The 10060-nt window shown below is 56.0% G+C and overlaps 1 protein-coding gene across 2 annotated transcripts in view; it reads left to right on the top strand.

Annotated features, from left to right (window-relative positions):
- The window catches only part of Slc25a42 (solute carrier family 25 member 42), a 26197-nt gene extending 16161 nt beyond the window's left edge, over window positions 1–10036 (top strand). For both annotated transcript variants that reach the window (XM_021219775.2, XM_029532322.1), the window contains exons 2-8: window positions 1403–1515; window positions 3771–3876; window positions 5487–5512; window positions 5922–6088; window positions 6544–6660; window positions 7058–7209; window positions 8638–10036. In XM_021219775.2, coding sequence (XP_021075434.1) covers window positions 1435–1515; window positions 3771–3876; window positions 5487–5512; window positions 5922–6088; window positions 6544–6660; window positions 7058–7209; window positions 8638–8945 — 957 coding nt within the window. In that variant the 5' untranslated portion in view covers window positions 1403–1434 and the 3' untranslated portion in view covers window positions 8946–10036. The remainder of the gene's footprint in view (window positions 1–1402; window positions 1516–3770; window positions 3877–5486; window positions 5513–5921; window positions 6089–6543; window positions 6661–7057; window positions 7210–8637) is intronic.
- Window positions 10037–10060: the final 24 nt, after the last annotated feature.

The raw sequence follows: 10060 nt of genomic DNA, 5'->3' as shown, positions 1-10060 counted from the left end.
CCTCCCTCCCTCCCTCCCTCCCTTCCTTCTTTACTTCCTTCTTTCCTTTCTTTATTTTTTCTCAAAACAGAGTGATACTATGTAGCTCTGGCTATCCTAGAACTCACTATGTAGACTAGACTGACCTCAAATTCACAGAGATCTACCTTTTTCTGTCTCCTAAGGGCTAGGATTCAGGGTGTGTCACTGCTCGGCTCACCCAGGGATAGCCACCCACAGTGGGCTGGGCCTCTGTTTCTCCTGGACTCAGGCTAAGGCCCATACTGAGGGCAGAGTCAGAAATGCGCTGCTTCACAGCCAGTGCTATCGCTGCCCTTACGGCTGCAGACCTGGCCTGCAGCTGCTCACCACCACATTGTACTGTGTATTTGTTTGTCACATTGTCTCATGTATCTGTACCTTTCCTTTTTGGTTCTGAGATAGCGCCCCAGACCTCCCATGATCCAGGCACACACAAGCTCTGCCACTGAACCACACGCCAGTCCTGTTTGATTCCATGTTTTCTCCACAGTGGGGATTAAGCTTTGAGCTTCAAGTATGTTAGGCCAGTGATGGCCCCCTGAGTGATCTAGGCAGAGGCTCTCCTCCCTGAGCCGCAGCAGCCCTCACTGATGGGTTCTAGGCCAGTGCTCTCCCCCTGAGCCGCAGCAGCCCCTCCTTTACATTTTCACTGTTGCCCAAGTTGACTTTAACCTTGGACTCAGGTCCTCCTGCCTCAGCCTCACAAATTGGTAGGGTGATAGGCCTGTACTACCAAGCCTGGTGATTGGATGGTACAAAACCATGAAACTGAGATCTCAGAGAATAATGGTGCATACTAGCATCTCTGTTGTTCCTTCATCCCTGCTTCCCGGAGGGCCTACGACCTGAGCTGGTGGGGCCTGAGCACACTGGCTGCGCTGGGCTCCGTCTTCATTAAGAGGACAGAGAGCCAGGCTTCACCCAACTTCTTTCTGCAGACACAGATACTTTTCTCAGGGTCTCTATGGATGGAGCTCTCGGGTCGAGACCGCCCCGGAGGTGGCTCTGGGCGTATGTGTCCCCTGACCTCCATTCTCTGCCATGGTGATAGTCAGAGGCTGTCCTGCTTTTCTTCTCCCAGCCATGTGGCCTCAGCCAGCCTCGTGTCCTCTCCGATCGGCTAGCACTAGTTCCGAAAAACAGACTGGGATGGTCATGAACAAGTGACAGAAAAGAAAGATGTTTGTTATGATGAAACTGTCAGCCCAGGGCACAGTGGCCTCAGACTCAGCCTTGTGAGGATGGGGAGCCAAGAGTCACATGAGGTAAAGGCCACTGGAGCTGGCCTAGATGGGCCTCAGAAGTCAGCAGCCCCCCTTAGCTGGACAGTCACCATTGTGCTGAATCCAGCCCAGCTCACCTAGCCCTTCTCGTTCCTCAGGACTGAGCCTCCCGCTGTCCAGCACGCCTGGGATGGGTAATGGTGTGCAGGAAGGCTCCGTGCGCCTGCGAGAGGATGCCGAAGCCGTCCTGGCCGGGGCCGTCTCCTCGAAGGCAAGTAGTACCATCTCCCTGGGAGACAGTGGCTCTCATCCTTCCTAACGCTGTGGCCCTTTAGTACAGTTTCTCATGTTGTGGTGACCCCCAACCATAAAATTATTTTGTTGCTATTTGCTGCTGTTATGGATCATAATATATCTGATATGTAGGATATCTGATATGGGACCCCTGTGAAAGGATCGTTCAACCCCCCCCCCCCCAGGTTGAGAACCATTGCTGTAGGATGATCTCTGGGGTTCCCTATTGGATCAGCAGAACATAGTACAGTCCCTGCCGTCCTCACCCCCTGATACATAGCAGGTACCCATTTCTGTCTGAGCTCACTGTGAGCAAGGGTCACAGGAAGGTGCCTGCTGCGTGAGGTGTCATTCAAATCCAGCCAGGCCCAGCATCTGGCAGCAGGCCAAGACCTTACCCATAGCTGCGGGTGCCACTGGAGAGCTGATGATGTGGAGCAGGGGTGCCAGGTTCATCCCCGAGGCCCTTGGAAATGGAGAGTGGGGCTGGGCACCCTAGACTGTCGCCCCAGAACTCAGGAGTCCAAGGCTGGAGGCTCGCAAGTTCCAAGTCAGCCTGCACTGTAAGCAAAACCCGTCTCAAAAACCTCAACAACAGCACAGCAGACAGCTCAGCCTACACTGTGGCCCCAGACAGGCATAGCCCATGGCCTCCCTAGGTCCTGGCAGGTGCCGCACCAACAGTCTCAAAGTCCATTCTGTCCGTGGCTGAGCTGGCAGCACCCTATCTATTATCATCCTGACCTTTCCCTGAGTTACAGGAGGCACCTGGGACTGCTGGCCGGGGGGAAGGGGTGGCCGCACACGATAAGATGCACTCACCAGGGCCAGCTTGGAGGTCACTAATGGGGTACTTAAGCATAGTCCTTCAGAGGCTAGCTGACTGCCTGACAGAATTCACAGGATCTGTATGCAACCTATCTACATTCCAGAGTCTTCCAGGAACCCACAGAAGGGCACCACTACCGTGAACACCCTCCATCACTCCCACCACTCCCTAACATCCCCCACTGACGTGAACACCCTCCATCACCCCCACCACTCCCTAACATTCCCCCTGCTGACGTGAACACCCTCCATCACCCCCACCACTCCCTAACATCCCCCGCTGACGTGAACACCCTCCATCACCCCCACCACTCCCTAACATTCCCCCGCTGACCACTGCTGTGTTCTGCTCTGCTCTGCTCTGCCCTCATGGCCGTCCCATGCAGGGGCGACTACCAGCTGTGCACAGTGCACACGCCTGAAACTCAGCGCAAAAATCTCAGCTGGTCAGTGGTGACACACACCTTTAAACCCAACACTCTGGAGGCAGAGGCAGGCAGATCTCTAAGTGCAAGGCCAGCCTGGTCTACAGAGTGAGTTCCAGGATAGCCAGGGCTACACAGAGAAACCCTGCCCCCCCCCCAAGATGGCTCCAAAATTCAACACTACAATTAGGGATGAGGACTAGGGATTGCACACAGGAGTCATGAAACCCAGGAAGTTGGAAGGATGGTTTGGGACATCTTGTGCGGTAACTGTTCCCCTCACCCCAGAGCTGACTGCACATGGCTAAGCAGTGTTTCAGACAGCGCTGAGGCTGAGGACTGCGAGAGGTGGGCTGGGGAGAGGGTGGCTGAGGCAGGAGGATTGCAAGATTAAAGACAGTCTGTCTCAAATCAGGGAAAATGACGGTTACATGCCTGGCGTAGGCACATGTGACAGTTACATGGCACACGCCCTAGTGCTCAGGAGGCAGAAGCAGAAGAATCTTGAGATGAAGGCAGCCTGCTCTACATAAAACAAATTCCAGGCCAGTCATGATTGCATAGAGCGACCCCATCCCAAAACAAACAAACAAAGTCAAGAGAAAAGGGCCGGGAGATGGTTCAGTCAGTAAAAAAGTGTTTGGCAAGCACGAGGACCTGGATTCAGACCCCCAGGACCCACATGGAACCGTGACAGCCTGTGTCTGTGAACCACACTCGGGCAGGAAGGCACAGAGAAGGATCTTGGAGCTTGTTTACCCTTCAGTCTAGCTGAATCAGTGAGCCCACTGAGAGACAAAAAATGGTGAGGAACACCGGATGCTGACCTCAGGCCACCACACACACAGGTACACAGGAGAACACAAACATTAAAGGCACTTGATGCATCTCTGGGTCACCCCTGGTGAGCAGCCCCTCCAGCCTCTATGAGGCCTTGACCACTTTGGTTTTGAGACTTTAACCTGGAGTTCTGTTGCAGAGAGACCACAGGCAAGTGCTCAGCTCCCTGCTGTCTGGAGCCCTGGCTGGTGCGCTCGCCAAGACAGCAGTAGCCCCCCTGGACCGGACCAAGATCATCTTCCAAGGTAACAGCTGTACGGCTGCTCTTCCTCCCCCTTCTCCGTCAGATTGTAGCCCAGACAGGCTTCACATTTCACTTCGTAGTCTAGGTCAGCCTTGCATCTACAGCAATCCTCCTGCCTCAGCCTCCTAAGTGCTGGGTGCTATGCCACAGGAGACTGCCAGGAATGGCCAGTCTGATACAAGAACGAAGAGAATATTTATTATAAAATCTGACCCGGATCACAAGCCTTCTCTGTCCTGCAGGTTAGGGATTCGATGCTCTCACCCAGGGCCTGAGATGTCTATAGGAGTGTGCACAAGCTGGGATTCTTGAGCTTTGTACAGTGGTGCACGGCCGGGAGGGGGAAGGGGTGCCGTCCTTCCTCCAGGTAACATTTGTTCAGACAGGGAGGGGGGCACAGAACTGCAGCTGGAAAGGGACCTTCCTGACCTGGGAAGAGGTAACTCCTTTGTCATCAGAAGCTAGTGCGGTTTACAAACCGGTCACGGCTGGCTGCCTCTTTCCCACAGACCAAGAGTGGGCTTTGGTTACTTCAAGGATATTGGCTCCTGCCTCCTTCAAGGGCAGGAGCTGTCTGCACTGGAGAAATGCTGGTTGTCAATCAGGGGAGGGAGGGCAAGTTATGGCCACAGGGAGGCTAGGGCAGACTCCCTTTCATCTGCTCCCAAGGGCGGCCATCTGCGGGGGGAGGGGGGATATGGGGATGAAGGGAGTGATGGTTGCTTTGGCTGACACAGGGACTACTGCAGAGACGGGCAGGAGACCTCACGTCTCTTCATGGGATCGCTTGTGTTTGCTGCCACACCCTGTGTTCTTCAGAGACGCTAGTCACTGCTGTAGGGCACCTTCCCAGAGACCCCCTGGCGATCTGGATATAATTTGGGGGACATAGCCTAGAGCCCATGTCCCTCTCTGGGTGTCCGGTCAGCTAAGCCTGAATAAGGCTGGGCTTCCTATTGATGGTCAAATGGTGGCAGCCTCCTTCCGCTGTTGGGGGAGGGGCTAACCATGGCTACTGCACCTCGGTGTGCAGACACAGTTGGTGTCACCTGCTGACTGAGCACAGCTGTGGCACCAGGCCCTGGGTAGCCATTTCCTGCTGAGAGCTAGAGAAGCCCTCAGGCTTCACACTGGGGTTGGGGTTTTTGGTGCTGTTCACTGGCTACACCAGACACTCTCCTCACCATCAAATCCTTCTGGCCTACATAGCTCAGCCCTCTGCCTCATATAGGATTGAAGACATCATGTAGTGTGGAGCGAGGCAAGCCTTGGTGCCATGAAGTGCTAGCACACCTGTGCTGGGATGGGGCCTGGAGAACAGAGGGCAGACCCAGCCAGCCTTGGGACTTGTTCTGATTAGGCCCAGGTTTGCTGGCAGCAGGGTCAGTGAACTGGAGTCCCTCTCAAGTGTCCTCAGGACTCAGCCCCTCAGCCCCACAGCCTGAGGCGAGGGCAGGCCTAGGCAGGATCCTCTGCCCAGTGCGCTCCTGTCCACTGCTCACACCCAGCCCCGGTCAGCACAGGTCAGGCCCAGAGCCCTGGGTACTGGGGTTGCAGGCCCAGGAGCTTGACAGTCACATCTTATGGTCTCTTTGCTTTTGTTTGTTCCAGTGTCTTCAAAAAGATTTTCTGCCAAGGTGAGCTGCTAGAGGGACCAGTGGACCAGGTGGTCAGGGGGAGCGGGCTTCCAAGGAGACTTTGGGCACAGGTTTCCTGGGACAGTTGTGACTACTGTCCTGCCATCCTAACACACCTGTTGGGTAGGACTTCACAGTCTACTTTTCTGGGTGCTTTAAACCAGAGTGCTTAGACCAACCACCATGTGGTGTGTACCGGCCTTACAGCCCTGCCCCATCTCTGTCAGTCACTAGCATCCAGCATTTGAGGGGGACTGAGGACATGGCTGATCACAGCTTAGGCTGCTACTCGCCGGGCAGGCCTGGTGCAGGGGCGCTCCACTACCCACCCTCTCTGCAGTTGAGGGCACTGCCTGCATGGTGTGCTCAGGGCCGGTGGTGGCAAAGAGTGACTCCCTGTCTTCCCCAGGAGGCCTTCAGGCTCCTCTACTTCACCTACCTCAATGAGGGCTTCCTCAGCCTTTGGCGCGGGAATTCGGCCACCATGGTGCGAGTGATTCCTTATGCAGCCATCCAGTTCAGCGCACACGAGGAATACAAGCGCATCCTGGGCCACTACTATGGCTTTCGTGGAGAGTGAGGCCTGCTGGTTTTCTGCCCTCTTGGTCCTGCCCCTCCCCACAGGGCCCCATCCATCCTACACACCTGCTTTGGGCTGCTGATGCAGTGCCCTCCTCACCCAGGCTCCGGCTCTCACTCACCCTGCCTCCAGGAGGGACCACTCCCTACCCCTTCACCCCACCCTCTGTTCCTTCCCTCACTCACTGTGCTGTCTCCTCAACTCTCATTCGCTTATCCCTCTGCTGAGATCTGATTCCCCAGGGTGCAGGGCACCATGTAGCCCCAGCCTCAAGGAAGATATGTCACTATTGTAGATGGGGAGGGAGACAAGGTTACATTGTTATTGTCTTAAGAGACCCCATAAGTCCAGCCACTTGGAACCCTCTTGGGTCTTGTGTTGCTCCATGTCCCCCAGGCTGAGGTGTAGGCACCCACTGCCCCTACCTAAGTCTCATTCTGCCTGTCCACAGAGCCCTGCCCCCATGGCCACGCCTCCTGGCTGGTGCCTTGGCAGGAACCACCGCGGCTTCCCTCACGTACCCTTTGGACCTGGTTAGAGCAAGGATGGCTGTGACGCCTAAGGAGATGTGAGTCTACCATGGGGCCCGTGCTGGGGCTGCTGTCTGTCTGTCTGTCTGTCTGTGCGGTGCTTGCTGGGGGTCTGTCCTGGGTGTGAGATTCTGCAGGGTTCCAGAAAGACAAGATACCTAAGTGTAGCCGGGCCATAGTGGTGTAGCAACCTAATGCCAGCACTCAGGAGGCAGAGGCAGTTGGATCGCTAAGAGTTTGAGGCCAGCCTGGGGTACTTAGCAGTTAAGGGGTAGGACGCCTGCTTGGCACATGCTCAAGGCACTGGGGCCAGCCAAGTGACCGCAGTGCAGGAGGCCGGGCAGGTGATGCTATCTCCAGGGGGTCCCTCACTCTGTCCTGGGCGGGAAGAGAGATGGGGTGCAGGCTCCAAGCCCTGCCACACGGTCTCCGTAGGTACAGCAACATCTTTCATGTCTTCATTCGGATCTCGAGAGAGGAAGGACTGAAGACCCTCTATTTCGGGTTCACCCCCACCGTGCTGGGGGTCATTCCCTATGCGGGGCTCAGCTTCTTTACGTACGAGTCACTGAAGAGCCTGCACCGAGGTAAGGAGAGATGGAGAGAAGAGGTGGGGCCTCGGGGCACCCTATCATCCAGAGCCACACAGGAGGTCAGGCAGGGTCCATAGCCCATCAAAGACAGTGGAACTCTGTCCAGTGGAACCCAGGAGCGTGAATTGTAACCTTTCATGTGTCCATTCATTTTCATTCAGTTACTTAGTGGGGGTCGCTGTGGAACACAAACTGGCCTCAAGTTTGCCTTGTAGCCGAGCAAGACCTTAAACTGCGCCTCACTTTCCTCCCTCCAGTACTGGGGTCCCAAGCTGCTTCTCACATGCAGGGGGTGCTGGGGATGAAGCCCAGGGCCTCCTGTACTCCTGGCAGCAGCCCCAGCCCCCAGTGTTTCATTAAACAGTAACAATCTAGAAAACTCGGAGCCTCTCTGGGACTGTGGGCAGCACTCTGGAGATGGCTTCAGACTCCAGGAGTGGGGGTGCACCTGTGATCTGAGCGTTCAGGGAGAATGGGGCAGGAGGACTGCTATAGGCTCAGGGCCAGCCTGTGCTACCTAACAAGCCTGTGTATCCAACACTCAACGTGTGCGGACAGTGTCTTGGACCCTTGAGGACCCCTAGTCTACAGCACCTGCATCCCTTCTGTGCAGTGGCACAGTGCTTGTCTCAGGTCAGGCGTAGAGCCGCTCTTCCCGCAGCAGCTCACCCTTGGCCGTAAGGCAGGCCGCCTGGATGCGGAGATGCTGTCCACAGTAGTCACTGCGTTCAGCTGGCAGCAATGACAGGAAGAGAGTCTGCACACAGCACAGTGCAGGATGCTGAGACCCTTTGTCTGTGGGTGTGCTGGCTCAGCCGGGGCTAGCCAGTGACACTCTTGTCACAGAACACCGACTGACAGTAGAACCTGTCATCAGAGGTTCCTTGAGCCTGTGTTGTCCCTGCACCAGGTGGTCCCTGGCCGCCATGATCTGAGAATCCACAGCAGCATGCTTAGCTGTTCTTCTCCTGTGCTAGGGCTGTGCTAGGGCTCTAGATGGAGTAGTAGATGCCCCGAAGTTCCTAGCAGGACACTAAGATGGAGACGACAGTCACACAGCTGTCCCTGCACATCGCTCATGAGCTTACAAAAGTCAGGCAGAGGCACCTCCTCCATGTAGGAGGAAGCTGTCTGTATAGCCCTGCACTCTAAGGGTCCAGGCAACCGTGGAGAATCTTGGGATTCATCCCCACAGATGATGGGGCACTGAAAACTGCAGAATGGGGACCTGTACCCCATAGGTGAGGGGGAGCTACTGCATAGATAGCCTGGGCCACCACGTAAGTCTCACTGCTGCAAAGTGTGTGCTGTGTTAGGCTAGGGCGTGGGTCCCATTCCCAGCATCAAAACTAAGAAAGGGTGGCCAGGAAGCGGGACCTTAGTTTCTTCAAGTGTGGCACTCATGTGCCCTCTGCCCTGCAGAGTACAGTGGCCGCCCGCAGCCCTATCCCTTTGAGCGCATGGTCTTCGGGGCCTGTGCTGGCCTTATCGGGCAGTCGGCCTCCTACCCTCTGGACGTGGTGCGGCGGCGCATGCAGACAGCAGGTGTCACGGGCCACCAGCACGGCTCCATCCTGAGCACGCTACGCTCCATTGTACGTGAGGAGGGCGCGGTGCGGGGCCTCTACAAGGGCCTGAGCATGAACTGGCTGAAGGGCCCAATTGCCGTGGGAATCAGCTTCACGACTTTCGACCTCATGCAGATCCTGCTGCGCCGGCTGCAGAGCTAGGCTAGCACAACAGTGGATGGTGAGCTGTCAGAGCAGGGGCATGCAGCTGTGTGCTGGCAGCCCTCTGGTACCTTGAGGATGGGCAGGAGGGCGGGACCTGACTTGGGGCTGTGGGGCCCATAGCAAAGTGCTGGCCCTCGGGGTGTGACATTGTGATGCTGGATCTTGGCTGTCCCCTCCTTGCTATTGGCTGGTGAGTCTCCTGAGGTGTTTCCCAAAAGTCCCTAATGGGTCAGTTGCACTTCCTAGCCCTGTGCCCTCTGACCTGCTGCTGATTCTAGTGCCCATTGGCACACGGGGCTCAGAGCCCATCCCTTCTTGCTACGACTGTGCCTGCTTGCAGACGTGATAGCAATTCCTTTTAAGCCACACACTGGAGGGTCACAGTGTGCTCAGCGGTGGCTGTACCTGTGTCCCTCAGTCCTCCACCATGCCTGCCTATCCTCTCCCAGGTGACAAATGGCTGCTCTTGCCCACATAGTTTTTTCCCCAGAGCACTGTGCCCATCCCATTCCCGAGGGCTGCACCTGACCATTGACAACTACGTGGCTTGTACCTTTCCAGGAGGCCCCATGGCCACCAGGCGGCGGGGTGGTGGTGGTGGTGGTCAAGTTCAGACCCCACTGGAAATGCCCATGTGGGTGTCACTGACCCAAGGTGTCTCCCAAAGTACCAGTCAGGCTGAATGCAGGCCCAAAGCCTCTTACATGCACGGCACCCATGGAGGTAGGGCTCAAGCTCCTGAAACTGCCTTTGTGGCTGTCATTCAGCCAGGCCGCATGAAGCCCAAAGATGGATGGCTTTTCCTGTAAGAATGAGTACAGATGTGTCCATGACCTGGAGAGCAGGAACCACCAGCCAGCTGACTCAAGGAGAAGTCCCTGGGGTCCCTAGGGTCACAGGAAACTCTTGCCTTTCCTGGTGTCTGGGTCCTTGATTGAGGGTCTTTGAGACAGTCCCAGCCAGAAGCCCTGGCTCTCCTGCTTCTGCGTGTTATCTGAGCTAGTCTCCAACTAGAGCAATCCTCCTGACTTTAGTCTTTCTTCTTTCTCTCTTTCTCTTCCTTCCTTTCTCTCTTTCTCTCTCTTTCTTTCTCTCTTTCTCTCTCTCTCTCT

This window comes from Mus pahari, chromosome 19 (assembly GCF_900095145.1).
Source record: "Mus pahari chromosome 19, PAHARI_EIJ_v1.1, whole genome shotgun sequence".
NCBI lineage: Eukaryota > Metazoa > Chordata > Mammalia > Rodentia > Muridae > Mus > Mus pahari.
Note: the sequence above shows the minus strand (reverse complement) of the source record. Positions and strands in the feature narration are given on the sequence as shown.